The following is an 18482-nucleotide window of genomic DNA, read 5'->3' as shown; positions in this document are numbered from 1 at the left end:
TCCGTTACAACCCTTAAAATGTTCTCTATCCGTAGCAAACGCGACGTATATACAGCGATTAAACGAATTTCTTGTACATTTTTTTCTCTCCGCTTGAAAACGAACAACACGCAATATCCGTAAGATGTGAGATGCTTTCGTCGAATCTTGTCTGCTCAGCCAGGATCTGGCGAGGTAGTATAGTAGTAGTCGTAGTAGTAGTGCTAATTGTATATTTAAATAAATAAAGGGACAGGAAGGGAATTAAGGAAATTACTGCCGACCGCGCCAACTGTCTATAGCACAGTCTTCAGTGAACACGTGGCCTAAACAATGGTCGTCGCTATAAGCGATACCGAGTTGGATACCGCATTTTGGGTTTCCTTGTAGTCATGGAATGCCCGATTGAGATAAGACATGGTCAAACAAATTTTATATTTACTAAATTATGTTCGATAATTTATTGCATCCGTGTTCGTTATACCGAGGTTCGACTGTGTATGCGGTACTCTGACATAAAGCACAGTTTCGCCATTCTTTGAGTAGGCAAGGGACATAGAGGGTAGAAGGAGAGAGGATGAGATAAATAATTACATAAACAGAGTGGCTAGGTAAAAGTAATCCGTAATTCGCTTTCAGGGGAAGTCTGACCGACACAGTCCCTCGTATTTAAAGGCGTCCGCCGCCGTATAGCGCGTGTTCAGGGACCGAACTATGTACCTGTAGCGGCATATCCGAACGGGTGGGTCGCGCGCGCTGACGCGATGACATTTGCGCGTTGCCCGAAGCGATCCCGCTTAACGATTGTTTCGTGTTACACCTCGTGCCACCGACTCCTGTGTATAGAGCCGCGTTTTCCTCGACAGGTATATACTCGCCACCTTCGTTGCACCTTCGATGGCAACCTACGCCTCGGGTTTGCTTACGGAGGTATAGCGGAGGCATGCTGTTCCGAATGGCCCGACGCTCGCGTTCGACACAATGCTCCTCTCCGTGTATTGAGAATCGATCAGCTGTGGCGCCCGGAATGGCCGACCCGAGTGCGCTCCCGCGAATGTAGGCCAGCCGCGTGCCTTTTTTCTCGTGGACCGCGGTGGCCGACCGTCCTCCGGTGTTCTCTGCGTTCCTCGGCAGCACCACGGGCGCCCGGGGATGGCCGGAGCCCGCGATTGTCTGCCGCGGGGGTCAGCCGCAGCATCGGGACTCGCGGAGCGTAGCCTGGGTAATCTGATCGGACGCGGCGGCGTCCGTGATTACACGACGCGGCGCCGACCGCTGGCCTGCCTCGCGGCTGACGGGGCGCCGCTTAGGCGCGCACCCGCTGTCACGATGACGATTCCCTGCGCCATGATTATGCCGCGTGACCTCGCTCGTTGTTCAGCGGCGGAACACGGCGGCCCCGCCGCGAGACCGGAGCGATCGAGGCCCGCCACTCGTGTTCAGCTGCACTCACCGCCGGCGGCGTCGCGCTTCTCGAATGGAGATCGCCGCGAAAAGAGCGTCGGGCCGGGGGCTCCAACGACTGCCGTTTCGCGCCGTCACTCGCGCTTTTCGGTCGTTTTCGTTGACGGTGCCCGCGGCGTTTGTACTGTGCGTTTGCCGAAGTCGCTTATTCATTAGGCAGCACGCGCGCTTGACGACGAGCTTCGGCCGAAATTGCGGGCGCGCTCACTTTCGCCCCGTTTGCTGGCCGATATGCGGTGTCTTCTCTCGGAGATGCGTCCGACGGGCGCCGACCGCGCGCTGCGTGTCGGTCGAGGAACCGCTGCCGCGCGTGCGATCTTCATTCTCGCTCTTTGTGAAAAGCGGGCCTCGATGGCGGTTAAACTTCGCGTGCCGGCGTCGCGGCCGATGCAGAACAGCGCGGCGAAAGTATACACGAGACGACCGATCGGCGCCGTTTCTCTGGCCGAGTGACTCCTTTGAACGCGTGTGTGTCAGGTCAGGGCGTTATTCGCGGCGCGCTGTCATGTCTGTCAAGGGGCAAAGCAGCGCGCGCTGCGTAGCTGTCACCGATCCATCATCGACGGCGGGTTGCGTGAGACTCGCAAAATTGAGTGCTGCCTTTTTTCCTTTGTGAGGAAATTGGCGCTCGGTCGCGAGTGTTATATACGCGCGCGCGCTGCCTTTCTGTGTCAGTCGTAAGCTTGATGGCGTTTGCACGCGGATTTGTAGCCAGAGACTGCGCACTTTTCTTTTTTCTTTTTTTTAAGGCGCGCAAACGGAATCGTGCGCGTTGTATAGTCGCGCTTCTTTTTATAATGTTGCTTCGATGTGCCGTCTTTTGGACAGAGCAAAATTGCCTCGTAGTTATCAATGCCCAGTGGTAGAAAACGGGTTGCTGGTATCTGATGTTTTCTTTAATTGCTTGAATGCTTGTGTGCGTTTATTCATCAGCATTTAGTTCAGAGGCGCTCGCATGCGGATCAACCATCCTTGGCGATGGCGGCTGCTTACGTGCCTCTTGCTGCACAATCCCTGAAGAATGCTCTGCTGCAAGTCATCTTAGCCATGCAGGAAAGCCAGCATTCTCTTGGTCCGACTAGTGCGGCGTATTGTCATCCGAATGGGCAAAGCATTCGACAAGAAACTAGGCCGTGGTTGTTCAATCGCTGTATATGGTGTTGGGCTGCTAAGCACGAGGTCGCGGGATCAAATCCCGGCCACGGCGGCCGCATTTCGATGGGGGCGAAATACTAAAACATCCGTGTACTTAGGTTTAGGTGCACGTTAAAGAACCGCAGGTGGTCAAAATTTACGGACTCCTTCACTACGGCGTGCCTCATAATCCGATCGGGGTTTCGTCACGTAAAACCACATAATTTATTGTTTTTCTTCTTTTTTTTTTCATTAGACAAGGTCGCGCTGGCGGGTTCGTTTTTCAGGCGCGCGCTGAAGGAAGTTCCGAGGAAGTCGCCCAAACTCATGATAAATAAATGTTTTCTCTCTCTCTCTCTCTTCCTAAGAAGTTGGCTTTAGCATCGAGGCGCCTTGTCATGGTGGTAGGCCTCCTTGTAGCGTTCGCAGCTCACGCCAGTGATACGGAATCTTAATGATCCAGGGGGTGATGTTATAGTAATTTGAGATAGCGATAACCGACCGCCTACGTGTGCCCTTCAGTGCTTGACATTGGGCGGGCCAAAACGCTAGAACCGCAACATTAGGCTTTCGGCTGCGTGCGAACAGCGCCTGTCATTTGCTCATCTACGGTGGCGCGGCACCCGCGTAGTCCACGCATATAACTCTCTAGTTTGCTGGTGTTTAGCCGAAATATTTCTTTCTGGGACCGTACTTTTTCTCTCCTTTCACGAAAAGAGATTTCAACTGTGAGAATGTATATATGGTCTGTGGTTGTTTCTCGTTTGTCTCTCGAAATCGCCGCGGTCAACGTAGTTTTCCACTCCCCGCGTAGCCCCCGGCTGTGTGCCCTCCCCTTCCTCTTTCTGTCCCGTGGCCAGCAAAAAAGGCGGTCATCCCCATCGTCGGCTATCTTTAGTGCGTTCTCCGGCGCTCCCCGCACCGTGTCGCCGACGGGCGCGGCGGCAATTCCAGCTCGCGAGGCACCCCGTGTCCGCGTGTGTCTCCCCCTCCAATTACGGGCGCCCCCCTTTGTGTGCGTTCCTCAGCCGCCACGCTCGCTTCCACTTTCTCTCCTCGACGCCCGAGCAGCGGGCGGTTCTCGCAAGATCCCGGTGCACCGCGGCGCGTGAAACGCGAGCTGCAGCCGCCGGTGCCGCGCGCCCGTAGCTCCGAGCATCGCGGCGCCTGGCGAATACATATCGGAGAGTGTTGGGAAAGTAGATAAATAAAATGCGCGCGCGCGGTGTGTTGTCCTCTCTCGGCGAATCGGTTTGATGCGCAGCCCGCTGTCTTATAGGAGCGTTTTGGCGAGTGATTCACCACTGCGCGATTACGGGTCGTTCAGAAAGTGGGACATGCTTGCGTGCGCGCCCCTGTTTGGGAGGGCGCGCAAGGGGGCGGTGTCTGAGGCGCAGCTCTTCTCTCTCTCTCGCGTCGGCCGGCCACCGAATCCTCTCTCGTTTCGCTACAGGCGAGCCCGTGGCGTCATGCCCGGCATCTAATAGCGATTCACCATCGTGGGCGTGCGCGCACGCGAGCTGATAAACGGTCACCGTGCCGTTGTCATGTTCGGGGTTGTGTTGCTCGCCTTTTGTGCTGTCGGAACGGGCAATTTTGCCGTATCTTCGGGGCTGCAGTGCGCCAAGAGCGCGTGGTGTACCGTGCGGCGGCTCTTGTGGGTCACTGTTACCTCCACCGCAGTTTGGACGTTGGATCTCCGGCGGCTGAGCCGGTTGTTACCTTATAGCTGCGCTTTGCGATTGTGTGCGCAGTTTGCGGGCGCCGTCGTCGCGGGCTGTTATGCGAGCAATTTCTCACCGTTGTACGCAGTGACTCCAAGTCGACATGGCCGTGAAACACTGAACGCGTCTACACGAGTATTCTCACGCACGCGAATCGACCGTTGTCACCGTGCGTTGGCATTTACGCATATGGAAAGCGCCCGTGTCAACAAGCGGCGAACGTGGCGCGCTGCAACGCTTTTGTTATTAAAAAAAAAAAAGAAAAGAAAGCGAGAGAGAGAGAGAGAGTCTCGGCAATATTCCAGCCTATATACGCATATATTGAAACTAGTGGCTATATATGTCCTGCTCATGCAGCGTCTCAGGCCGCTGAGGTCCAGCCCATTCTGTTCACTTATTGGCACTACGCGAACTGCATGCAGGCGGGCCCAGAGACGCATCTTGGTTATGCCGACGCCACGTTCATGGCGGATACAGCGTGCAATACGCACGGCCGTTGTCCTGTCTGCGCATGTCGTTGCGTCAGCCTGCCTGCGCGAGCACTGTCGTGCACGCGCGCCCACGGCTGTGAGCGCACGCCGTGGAGAGATCGTCTCGGCGAGGGGGGGGCTGCGAGGTTCGCTTTTTCGGTCCTTTCGGAAAGCACGCACGCACGCGAAACAGAGTAGAGGATTGCGTGCATCCGAGGTCTTATTATTCCCGGAAGAGAAATGTCGCCGCGGAAGGCGCATTCCTGCCGCGGTCACTCGTGCGGGGAGAAGCGAAATTCTAATCCGACAGGAGCTCAGCGGAGGCATGCCGCCCCCCCCCCCTTTTTTTTTTTCGACGCCACCACCGCTCCACTGCCCCGGGACAAGACGCCGTCTCCGTGTGCGCGTCCCACGCTTTTTCTCTCTCGCGACGCGGACAGCAGAATTATGCACGCGTCGCAGATTTCTTTTTTTTTCAAAACCGAGGCCACGGTTACAGGGCGTTATTCTGACGTTTCTTTATTTCGCTTACGTTTGCGTTTCCGGTGAGAGTGGATTCCGGTGGCTTTCATTCTGCGTTTCGCATATACTCTGTCGCAAGGTAAGCCACCGGTTTGACTTCGGCCAAACTACGCTTACAGATGTTCAAAGCCGGTGTGGAAATGCGCCCACCCGTAACCGCGCTTGTAACTACGATAAAAGGAAGAGTGTGGCAGACGTCCGCGTTTCGTTTTCACAGCTGTGGAGCACTTCGTGCAAGTATACGGCAGAGATTGCAGAGCATGCCCCGCGCATTAATATCGCCGCCAGCATGCCTTACACAAAGGGAGTACGGGTAACTCCTCTGTGCTGGCGTAACTGCTTCTCCCATATTTAAACACCATCGGCTCGAGGTCCCCAAGTTTCCCCTCGTCAGTGGAGTATGTCTACTCTGGTAGCGCTTCGAGCCTGGCACTTACACGTGTCGTTGATTTGAGTATTTGATTACGTTCGCCGTCTCAAAACCACAGAATGGAGCTACGCCGTATGCGAATGGCATCTGTGACAAAATTTTAACTACCTCTTTAAAAAGCACCGAAATTTCTGTATATAAGCACCTTCGCATTCCTCCGTCATAGGCATGCGGCCGCCGCCGGCGTGATTGCATAAGAACCCGTCGCTATCTGCGAAGAGATATACAGCCAGTATCGCAATCGCGGCGTGTACAGCGAGACACGTAATTTCGCGCCGAAGCGACAAAATGAAAGACCGCTATCTCGTAAGCAGGGGCGAAAAGCTTCTGCGAAGTTCACATGTGGAATTTATCAGGTCGTTTCACATGCCGAAGGTACGCAAACGAGGTAGCGGATAAATTCCACTTTCGCTTACTCTAGTCATTCTTGGAATCCTAAATAACTTGTGACGGCCGAATAAACATGAAATATTACATATTAAATAGGAATCAAAGTGTTTTCATCGACGATAAACTGTACTCATCTGTTGCCGCTGTTTGTATGACACTGAATCGCCATACATTTGTTCGCACGACATTGTCTATACTGCACAGTAGTAGTCTAGAATTCTGGCATGTTTAACATGTACTGATTTCTTTTTCTCGACTTATAGCGTTCGCGTTTCCGCGCATTGCTTTTGTTACAATACTCTTACAATAGTCGATCTGCTTCTCTGCAGTACCAACGTCGCTCCTGTACTGTATGCACGAATTAAAGGGAAGACCCCATCCGTTAATTCGTGTCTCCGTTGGAATACGAAGGGACACGTGTTTTCGACTTCCGCTTTTGGGAGCAAATAGCGCACAAAGGCGCGGAATGCATCTAGAAAATGCTGGACGCGGCACTGCGCGCTATTTTACCGTTCTGTCTTTAGCGCTGCTTGCTACCTTAATTAAGCATGTATGCGAACTATATATCTCTATATATAGTCGCGTTATTGCGGCTGTAGCTGTTCACAAGAAGCAGCGACGGACGTCGTCTGTAGTGCGGGCGCCCGTCTCAAATGCGTCCGTCGTCATTGGAACCGAAAGTAACGCATAGCTCGTTCTCCACGCCGCGATGAGCAGATGCAGTGGCGTAGAAAATTGACCTTGACGGCAGACTGCTCCGGTGTAGCTCCCTCGCGCATCGCTGGTCAGCGTTAAACGAACTCGTTAGCCGGCTGGCATATATGTGCCTGCTGAATGAATGAATTTTGACAGTTGACAGTGAAAATTGAAGTCTGAATTTATTGGAAGTGCGACGACAACTTGTCCTGGCGTATCGAGCCGTGACGTATCGAGGTTATCTAATGATGAGATGTATACACAATGCAACTACGGTCTTCTTTTCACCCCTCCTTTTTAACGAATGCAATGTGCATGTGGAAACAGTTCCGGTGCACCGTGGTTTGTGGCCCCTTCTAGTGCGTGATGATAGTGAGCTTGGGTGCAGTTTGCTAGTGGATACAATGGTTTTATGGTTGCGTTTTCTTTCTCTTTGCTACACTTAATGGTAGCGAAACCTATTGGTCCTTTAACGACGAGCCACTTGGGCCCCCAGAGGTGTTCCATTAGATAATGCACATATTAACGATGAGGCACGTAATATCGTATAGTGCCTCGAACTATTTGTGCTTGTGGGCAGAACTGGAGATTGCCACGCTCTGCACGCGAGCGGCGGGACAATCGAGCATCATCGTTATTTTATTATACGAATGTGTTATTCCTCATTCGTTTCCTCTGGAACAGAGTGCAGTAAGTAATACCAGAGCCCTTCCGTGTTTTGGAAGGACTCCATGTTTTGGAAGGAAAAAATGGAAGGACTCTGGTAATACTGACTGGAGCTAACGAAACTTGGAGCTCCGAGTCACACGCAGGGACTAAGATGGTACGGCAAGTTCGGAGAGGACAGTAGAGACTTTTAGCGTGTCCGATGTTCCGGCAAGAGCGGGCGGATTGCCGGATTTGCGGGGGCGTAAACGTGAGTGGCCAGATTGGTGGCGCCAGCTGGTGGCGCAAAGCTCAGCCACACAAACACAAAGCTAATTACTGTATTCGTGTTCACAATTACGCCGCTGCCAAAAATTTGCACCAGTAGCGATGCAGGATAATAGTGGGTTACTGTAGTTTTAATTAGCTCTGTGTTTGTCTGATTGAACTCTACGCTACCAGGCGGCTGCACCGCTCTGGCCGCTCACGTTTTAACGCACCCGCAAATCCGGCAATCCGCCCAAACCGCACCCGTTTACCGGAATAGCGGACAGGCTAAAAAACTCTAGTGCTGTCATTTTTCGCTGCGCAGACATGCCCACCGACAAGTCACAGCTGGTAACTTGTGTTTCGAACGGCGACGTAATTTAGATTTTTTTAAAATATTCATAACCACGTTATATCTTTAATGTTCGCGAACCTTTCGTGCATACTTTTTGTGTTAAGTGCTACCTTATTTAAAGAGTCAGAGACATCTCGGTAGAAATAAGTGGTGCTCGCCGTCTCGGAACGCGTGATATGCCGGGGAAAGTTCTTGAACTCCCCGCTAATTTCCTCCTCCCTTCGTTTTCTCATAATTTTTTTGTTTCTCTTCTCTTTGCAGCGTCCACACGACCCATTGCCACAAGCGAGTACAAGGTGAGCCTCGTAGCGCGCGTTCCTTCTCTGCGAAAAGAAAGCCGCGCTGGTTTGGCCTGCGTAATGATGGCGCTGTCCAAGCGGCGGCCGCTGCAGCGCCGCTCGATTCGAGACGCTTTATTTGTCGCGCGCGTGTGGAGGCGCACCCGAGCTCCGGAGGTATACGCGTTGCGTGCACCAGACGTCGCGCTGTTGCGAGCAAAAAAGTTTTGTCGCAGCATGAGCGTGCGTTCCGGCTGAAATAAAGGCGCGTTATAGGGCATGCTGCATATATATATATATATATATATATATATATATATATATATATATATAATGACGTTTGCCCTTCAGCAGTGTCGCGCCGTGTCCTGTAGCATGTGCCCTAAGACAATCTGTAATGTTGCAGTCTGTAATCAATTGAACTGGTCGAACACTATATATATATATATATATATATATATATATATATATATATATATATATATATATATATATATATATATATATGTGTGTGTGTGTGTGTGTGTGTGTGTGTGTGTGTGTGTGTGTGTGTATACGCATACGTTATCACTCGTCTGTGATGCGTGATAAAAAAAAAACAGAATCGATGGAAAAATGGTTACTACGTGTAATATACTGCCCCTGTATGGTCGATGTTTCGTTGAACGGGCACGGTATAGTATACACCCCAGCTAACTTATAAATTAAGTGGTTGTGGAAGCCCTGTGACGCTGCGCGTGTCAACAGCATCGGGGAGGCTTTGTCGTTCAGCGCACGAAGTTATTGCAAGTGACCAAAGCTTCCCTAATCGGGCAAAGTGGATTAAGGCATTGCTGTATATCTCCTAGATAAATCGGAGCATCTTCTCGTAGCTCACGCACTTCAGCTTTAATCCGTGCGTGCCGACGTTCTTCTCGCTGTTGGTGTGTTTTGCTTCCGCGCTGTTGTTGCCGTGTCGCGATGTAGCGTGAGTATGCCGTTTTAGGTGGTTCTCCTTCCGAGGGTAAAATTAGTTGGTAGAACTGCAGCGCCTGTTCCTTTCGTTATGTGTTCTCTTGTCTTGATTCGTTTTGATTAATTCTTCGTAACAGCGTTAATTGTCGGGTTACCGGCCTACCGGTGAATCGCAAAACGCCACAAACACGAGAAAGAAAGAAGTTGCAGCATGTAGTTAATTACTTGCGTACGTGTCCGTCGCTTTCTTCTTTTTAATTGCGTCGCGTTAGAACTTAGGCTTTGGGGCAATATACACTGCGAACATATACTAACAGCGTGAAAGAAAATTAAAATAAAATGAATGCAATTAAGTGTTATTGTAATATCCTGACATCGTGCTTTTTTTTTTTCGTGCTGTTAGTACAATGTCCATAATTGCATTGGCAGAATAGCTCGGTGACTGAGCGATAGGGGTGTGCGCCGATTGTGGCTGATATCTAGATAACGGCTTATCACTCACCATTCTACGAAACGTCCAGTAAGCAACATATACTCTTAATGAATTCGCGCGAATATGTGATCTCATGAGATGCGCAATCATTTCTTTCGAATCGGTACGTAGGCTGATCGAACGGGTCCTTATTTTATGGCGACACAGGAAGCGTTTTTTATGTGTGTGTATGTGTGCGTAGAGCGCGCTGTTTGTCGGAAGGCCGGTGCTGACGTGTTAATTTATATTTATTGCGCAAACAGGGATGAATGCGTTTTTTTTTAATTATTGATTAATTTGTTAGACTTCCCTTACGGCGAACGTTCTGTCTGTGGCGCGCACCTGTCTACACCCTTATTTAAACGCGCGAATTGTCTCAATTGTTTGTAAATAATCGCGCCGCTTCGATGGCGAGTTTCTTGACGAAACCTTTCGTTCGCACCGTGAAAGTTACTCCGTGCAGTAGTTCATGCAAACGGCGCTGACCGCGATTTCCGGACATCGTACATTGGCGAGTTGCAAGCTGGCTGTGCCAGACATTGCTTTCGGAGGCATTCAATTTGTTTGTCCACTTCGTCCGATTTGTTAGTTCCAGCCGAGATAGTCGGATCTTCTAGTGCACGCCATCGCAAGAGCATTTTTGTAATCCGATTAAATTTACTCAAGTCATTTTGAGAAGTTGTTATACGCCTGAGAGAATTAGCATAAAAAAAGACAGAAGTAAATAAATGAGAGAAAAAAAACGTATTTCTTTTCCTTCTTTTTTTTTTCACGCTCCTTAGCTCCTCTGCCACCACACAGGCTATTTGTGCTGCGTGCTGCCATGTGTAAATGACTGAGGCCATGAACATTTGAGTGGCTTTACTTATCTAGTGCTGCTGTAATATACGAGTACGTTTACAGTAGGACTCGCGTGTGTGAAGTAATGAAATAGAAGTGTAAATACATCCTGCAGTACCCGCTGGTTGCGCGCGAGGCGTTCTTGTGCCGTGTGAGCTATCTCTGCATCGACAGCCACGCGTCTCGGTGGGAGCTTTCGTTTCTTATACGGACCGGAGTGCAAGTTTGTATGAACAGGCGATATGACGTGCTAGTATGGCGCCGGACCGCGATATGCTATCACATTTGGGAACACATAGCAACGCCTTCTTCTTGTTCCTTTTCTTTTCATTCTTTTTCTTTTTTGCGCCACCAAAGCCGCTTCTCGAAATAGCTACGTTCGAAGCCAGAAATACCAAAGTTTGGACGAAATCTTTGGCAGTGCCCATCAATCCCATGATATCGTGTCTCATATATCATATGGCAATATCATAAGCCGCTGTATACTGGCTACTGGCGCATACAATAGTGCACTTGTTTGGGAGATACAGGGTGCATGTGCTGTGGCAGCCGCAGTTGCTCAAGATATAGCTACTTACATTAATATTAAAAAAAATTCTGCCGAGTTTTAATACAGCTGCTATGGATTTTTCTCCAAAGACTGTATTGTGTGTAAATTTTTTTATAGAAAAAATGTTTCATAAACAGATTGGCCACCGTGTTTTAATTCAAGATCGCTTTCTGTATGTTATTTGAACCCCTATTGAGTCAGTCAATACGTGTGTGTGTGTGTGTGTGTGTGTGTGTGTGTGTGTGTGTGTGTGTGTGTGTGTGTGTGTGTGTGTGTGTGTGGAGAGAGAGAGAGAGAGAGAGAGAGAGAGAGAGCAACCTATTCTAGTAATTCGTAGCGCAGGCATTATGAAGTGGTGCTGACTTCCGTTCAACACATCCGCGGTGTTCTGGCTGCTTCCGATCAGCCCTACATGTTCAGTTGCCTTTCGAGCGTCCGTTCGGCCTAGCCGTTTTCTTACTGAAGCGGCGCCAAGCAATGGTAAACGTGGTCTGTAACCTGGAGAAGGAGCGTACATTGATGCCAACTCCGATGCAGTCTGCAACGAGGCTTCCGCGCTCAGGTGCAGTCAGCAATCGTGCGCTTTGTTTATTGGGCGGAGGAGATGGAATATGCGGGCAAGGACAAACAGAAAGTCGGACGATCCTGGTTTGTCTGCTTCTCGGAGAGTTACACACGACTGTTTCCGCCGCAATGAGGTTCCACAGTAGCCAAGCGAAGATGGATTGCCTGTTGTTTTGAGGGCGACGTCGCACCGAGCTGCGAAGATCGATTTCACGTTCGCCAGACGCCACTGGTACGCGTATTTCGTAGGAACTACCAGCGCTGTACATCGCCCGCCGTAGATCTAACCTCGTACAATTCAGTTTCACTTCCCGCGGTAGCGCTGTTCCGCATCCGTCATGAGCTCGATTGGAGATGGTTAAAGTTCGGTGCTCGAGCTGCGCATTCGCCCTTGGCATCCATGGGCAACTGACCACGATGAAGCGAGAAAGACGGCGTTTTTCGTAACTGCCTCTGAGTGTATATTTGGACGGCGTAAACAGCGCGTAATGCTATGTTCACACTACTGTCGTAACGCGCGTAACAGCTCTTTTGGCGTATCGAACGTAACGGCTGTAAAAAACGTTACGGCAGTTAAGCCGGCACCTTTGTTCACATTTACTGCTGCTTAAATTACGGCTTTTACAACAGGCCAATCAAATTTGGAGCTGCAGAATCGACGTCACCAGCGGTCCAATATGGCTCTTGTCAACATGCGAGCGCTGGCCGAGATCGAAGAAATTCACGCTCAAAACAAACTTATAGTCATGTATTCAATCGCCCAAAGACGACGAAGGCGACGCAGAAGGGTTTGGGTGCGGCAAGTATTTCTCGACAGGGCCGTGGACGGCGATTTTCACAACCTTTTCGCCAAGCTCCGAGTTGGTGACGCTGCGATGTTTCATAACATCATTCGCATGTCGCCCCAGCAGTTCCGCTTCCTTGAAAACCTAATGAGACCACTCATCGAAGTTCGGAGCACGCATCTGCGGCCATCGATTTCCTCGGCGGATAAACCAGGTGAACTGAAAACAGTCTCGCAAGGCGCACTGCAAAAATTTTCACGAACACAGCCAATCGTGCGCACGGAATGGCGGAATGGCACTTCCCGCGCCCGGAGCTGTCTGCAGACGGGAGGACGGAAGTGTCGTCACCGGTTGTTTAAAGCCGAAAGCTTATCGGTCATTGGCTGTGTCGCAACGGTCGTAACATAACAGTCGTAAATGTTGCCGACCCTTTAACACTCTCACCCACGATTTTTGCGAGAATTGCGTACGTTGGTACGTTTACGTTCGCAGTCTGAACTAGACGCATGCGCTTGTTGCGCTTCCGCTTACGTATGTTACGAAAAATCGGCGCCTTACGAACGTAGTCTGAACATAGCATAATGCTATGTTCAGACTACGTTCGTAAGGCGCCGATTTTTCGTAACATGCCTAAGCGGAAGCGCAACAAGCGTATGCGTCTAGTTCAGACTGCGAACGTAAAGGTACCAACGTGCGCAATTCACGCAAAAATCGTGGGTGAGAGTGTTAAAGGGGCGGCAACATTTACGACTGTGATATTACGACCGTTGCGACACAGCCAATGACCGATAAGCTTTCGGTTTTCAACAACCGGTGACACTTCTGTCGTCCCGTCTGCAGACAGCCCCGGCCGCGGGAAGTGCCATTCCGCCATTCCGTGAGTACGATTAGCTTGGCTGTGTTCGTGAAAATTTGTGCAGTGCGCCTTGCGAGACTGTTTTCAGTTCATGTGGCTTATGCTATGTTCAGACTACGTTCGTAAGGCGCCGATTTTTCGTAACATACGTAAGCGGAAGCGCAACAAGCGTATGCGTCTAGTTCAGACTGCGAACGTAAAGGTAGCAACGTGCGCAATTCTCGCGAAAATCGTGGGTGAGAGTGTTAAAGGGTCGGCAACATTTACGACTGTTATGTTACGACCGTTGCGACACAGCCAATGACCGATAAGCTTTCGGCTTTCAACAACCGGTGACGACACTTCCGTCCTCCCGTCTGCAGACAGCTCCGGGCGCGGGCCGGAAGTGCCATTCCGGAATTCCGTGCGCACGATTGGCTGTGTTCGTGAAAATTTTTGCAGTGCGCCTTGCGAGACTGTTTTCAGTTCATCTGGTTTATCCGCCGAGGAAATCGATGGCCGCAGATGCGTGCTCCGAACTTCGATGAGTGGTCTCATTAGGTTTTCAAGGAAGCGGAACTGCTGGGGCGACATGCGCATGATGTTATGAAACATCGCAGCGTCACCAACTGGGAGCTTGGCGAAAAGGTTGTGAAAATCGCCGTCCGCGGCCCTGTCGAGAAATACTTGCCGCACCCAAACCCTTCTGCGTCGCCTTCGTCGTCTTTGCGCGATTGAATACATGACTATAAGTTTGTTTTGAGCGTGAATTTCTTCGATCTCGGCCAGCGCTCGCATGTTGGCAGGAGCCATATTGGACCGCTGGTGACGTCGATTCTACAGCTCCAAATTTGATTGGCCTGTTGTAAAAGCCGTAATTTAAGCAGCAGTAAATGTGAACAAAGGTGCCGGCTTAACTGCCGTAACGTTTTTTACAGCCGTTACGTTCGATACGCCAAAAGAGCTGTTACGCGCGTTACGACCGTAGTGTGAACATAGCATTATCCGCCGAGGAAATCGATGGCCGCAGATGCGTGCTCCGAACTTCGATGAGTGGTCTCACTAGGTTTTCAAGGAAGCGGAACTGCTGGGGCGACATGCGCATGAAGTTATGAAACATCGCAGCGTCCCCAACTCGGAGCTTGACGAATGGGTTGTGAAAATCGCCGTCCACGGCCCTGTCGAAAAATACTTGCCGCACCCAAACGCTGCTGCGTCGCCTTCGTCGTCTTTGGGCGATAGAATACATGACTATAAGTTTGTTTTGAGCGTGAATTTCTTCGATCTCGGCCAGCGCTCGCATGTTGACAGGAGCCATATTGGACCGCTGGTGACGTCGATTCTGCAGCTCCAAATTTGATTGGCCTGTTGTAAAAGCCGTAATCTACGCAGCAGTAAATGTGAACAAAGGTGCCGGCTTAACTGCCGTAACGTTTTTTACAGCCGTTACGTTCGATACGCCGAAAGAGCTGTTACGCGCGTTACGACTGTAGTGTGAACATAGCTTAAGGCGAATGCTATAGTGAAAGAACGACAACACAAGCGCTGACTAACAACGTTGTCTTTATTGCAACAAGGCAATATGTAGAAATTAGGTACAGCTTCCCCGCATGCGCCGAGCATATCGTCTAGGATAAAAGGCATTGATTAAAATTTTTCTGCTGAGCGTGGCGCGTATTGCCAACAAACGTGGTCGTTGAGAAAGGTTAGGTTAGTGTGTATACGCAGCCCGACACAAGTTAGGCCGGCTATGCAGACGTGTTAACCCCGAAGGACCCCAAAAGAGTGTGTACAATATCGGGCGCACGAAACCGCCCGTAAAATGTACCGTTGGAGTATAGTGCACGAGATTCCACTGTCCTGCAAAAAAGACGTGCATGAGGCAAACCGGACGGTGCCTCATCGTTCGCCTTGGAGAACAGAAAAACAACCTTCGCCAGTAGCAAGGGAGCAGCTTGGCGCTACATTGTGGCAAATGTGGCTGCAAACCGAATTTCCGGCCGTTTAGGCTTATCGGCAGATACCGAGTTTAGTGTTATCGGCAGATACCGACAGACCTACGCGCGTTCGATAGCCGAAGCACATGCTATTCACAAACGAGGCAATGTAGGCGCGCTATAGACCGCTCCTGAGTAATAATCACCTTTATAAATTGAGGGTTCATCCTTTCTATGCAAAAAAACTTTAATCAATGTATTTTATCCTTGACGATATGCTCGGCGCATGTGGGGAAGCTGTACGTGGTTTCTACATATTGCCTTGTTGCAATAAAGACAACGTTGTTAGCGCTTGTGTTGTCGTTCTTTCACTGGTCCTCGCCTTACGCGCTGTTTGCCCTGGCCAAGTATGCAACACCAACTAGCCCAACGTCGATCCCTCATGCTCTAAATGTATGCTTTGAAATTGCATATATGCGTCTCTAACAGGGCCGCGGATCGGTGCGCCGCGGAAGTTACGGAGATTGGCTTACCTGATTGGCTGACTTCTAGCCTTTACTGTATTGCACGGAGTCGGTGAGACCTACCTGCATGTACTACGATTTGCGCCGTGAAACCGAATGCTTAGCCGATTCACTTATCCTGCTTTGACGCGCTTTAATCTTTTTCTTCTTCTTTTTTTTCTCCCCTTTTTTTTTCTTCCCCCCCCCCTTTTTTTTTGGCACAAGCATCGAGTTACTCTTGTTTCTACAGCACTTCCGGTTCACCTCTTGAGGCGACCGGGGAGGAAATTCAAAATAAATCGGGGAAAAAAAGATAGTACAGTACAAAATTCATGGGTTTCATTATAGATACGATATCAAAGTATAAGTTTAGTTACGAGTTACTGAAGTGTCTGGAATAATTAGGATTAATTAGAAACCAGTGATTACCGCACACCAAAGCACGGAATGGTAGACTTTAGAGACCGGCCGCGTGAGGACGACTTTGGCGAAATCCCTGGAAACCCGGAAGTAGAAAGCGTTGGTAAGGACATCACTAATGGCGTCACACACAAGAACTTAGGATAATTAACCGGCTAATTAATAGAAAACAATCACCTCCGAGTTCGGTTCGTGCGTTGCGTTCGCCTAAAGTTAACCTGAAGAACACCAACGCCGAGTTGCGAGTGCCACTACGAGACACCTAAGTCAAAAATTAGGGTCGCTTACCTTTTTTTTTTTTTTTTCAAGGGCCACAGCGTTCGCTGCGCTTCCGGTGCCACTAACAATGCATGCGTGCATGCCTGGCGCTCGTCACGTGTGGAGTTGTCCACTGTTCCTCCGCACTGCATGAGAGCTAAAGTGTATGCCCTGCTGCTGCATCGCCTACAACCGCATTCGTTGCGAAGAGGATGGTGTACCAGTTACTTGTCGCTTGAAAACATCGGCATCTGAGCTCGAGCTTTATAAAATAGTAGAGTAATGTTATGCATTAACTGTGTCTTAACCAGGGATTAACGAAAGGAATGTCTTGCGGAAGTAGGTGGTTCATGTACTCCTGATCTCTTGCGGGTACGTTTCTACTGTCCTTTATAATACCGTGTTTCTGCATGGATTCCTGCCCCTCAAAACTGTAAGGCATTATACAAGTTGTTGCTTGTTTCTTTCTTCTTCTTCTTCTTTTTTTTTAAGCTGCATGAAATTTTCAAGATCACCTCCGGCAGTTCAATGAAGCGGATATTACCTCTACAATAAATAATAGAGCTTTATTGAATAAGTAACGTAACTGCTTAGGTAATTACTTTAAGGCACATACTGCGATTTGTTAATTGTAGCCGGTGAGTTCGTAAGACGATGTAGGAACTTAGAAGTCTGAGGATGACACGGGTTTTCAGATAAGAAGTAAGTGGAACAAGAGTGCATTTTCTTGGTGCAAGTTTGACGGCGCATATGTCGAAACCGGTGCCATCCGCTGAATTCGTTCCAAGTCGATACGCCTTGCAAACTCGCTAGCTACAATTCGCAAACTGCAATATGTACTGTAACTTAGTAAAACTTTAATTATGGATATTGTGTTAATTAGTCAATTGCGCACTTGATTGTGCGCTGAACTAATGTCCGCCTATATATATATATATATATATATATATATATATATATATATATATATATATATATATATATATATATATATATATATATTCAATTGGTGCAGCTGAAAAGAAAAGCACTCTGTATACAGGGTGCCCCAGCTAATGTTAACCAAGCTCATAAAAGTAAAATACAGAATATACGAGGACGCAACCAATGATATTCTGTCAGCAGTGACGTACCGCATCATGATTTCTTTTTAAATTGAAACATCGATAAATAAATTTGATTAATTAACGAACTTTTTAATTACTGAATTGACGGCGCGAATTTTGATGGAAACGTAATAATTTTTTTAAAACACCCGATTCAGTTGCTTTTGGTGTCCCCAGGTGATTTATATTTCGTGCAGCTAAAAAAACCACACACACTCGATAGAGACGTTTGCTGCGGCAAACGGCGCTGCGGCTCAGGTGCGAAGTGACGTTCCCTAGCTGTCATACTCCATGTATGTACATATCGTCGCTCGTACACTCCGAAGGAACGGTTCAAATTGAAATCGGTGGCAATACGGGGATGCCAACGGGAAGCTATATATCTCGGGCGAGAAGTGTGAGACGTGTATGCAATTAAAAAAAAAAAAGTTCCAGCCGTTGTAAGGGTGGCCTTTCCACGCATGCAGTTTTTCCTTGGAAGAGATCGCGGGGGCAGGCGCGGAGACCGTGTGCGGATGCTGGCACGTTCAAAGCTTTTCCATTTCCACTCCACGGCACGTCGACGTGGCCTGTTCTGCATTACGATTCGCGACGCCAGTACGTTGTACCCAAGGATTCCTTTGGCTCCCTTCTATGCCTCTCTTGCCATTCACCACCGGTGGTCGATCATGCTGATAAAGCTGGCGGCTAGCGCCGCGCACGCATTACGGGCGAAGCGCGAAAACGAAAAGAGCTGGAATAGGATCGCTACGCGCTATGCCCCGGCCGTGTTCTCGTGAGATGCTGGGTTGGCGTGTGAACAGGGAGTTTTAGAAATGTCGCGCCCGGTCCTCTTTGCGTATACGCAAAACCCCACGTTCGTCTTGCGATCTGTTGCGTATACCTTGCGTGTTTTACACGCCTG

The 18482-nt window shown here is 49.5% G+C and overlaps 1 protein-coding gene across 8 annotated transcripts in view; it reads left to right on the top strand.

Annotated features, from left to right (window-relative positions):
- Positions 1–18482, top strand: part of spir (spire type actin nucleation factor) — a 233425-nt gene that overhangs the window by 71786 nt on the left and 143157 nt on the right. For 7 of the 8 annotated variants that reach the window (XM_065425218.1, XM_065425217.2, XM_065425219.1 and 4 more), the window contains exon 2: positions 8338–8372. In XM_065425218.1, the coding sequence (XP_065281290.1) occupies positions 8338–8372 (35 nt within the window). Of the gene's footprint in view, positions 1–8337; positions 8373–13244; positions 13397–18482 lie in introns of those variants that run through there. The other variant, XM_065425221.1, reaches the window with a different exon arrangement.

Source organism: Dermacentor albipictus, chromosome 1 (assembly GCF_038994185.2).
Source record: "Dermacentor albipictus isolate Rhodes 1998 colony chromosome 1, USDA_Dalb.pri_finalv2, whole genome shotgun sequence".
Lineage (NCBI taxonomy): Eukaryota > Metazoa > Arthropoda > Arachnida > Ixodida > Ixodidae > Dermacentor > Dermacentor albipictus.
Note: the sequence above shows the minus strand (reverse complement) of the source record. Positions and strands in the feature narration are given on the sequence as shown.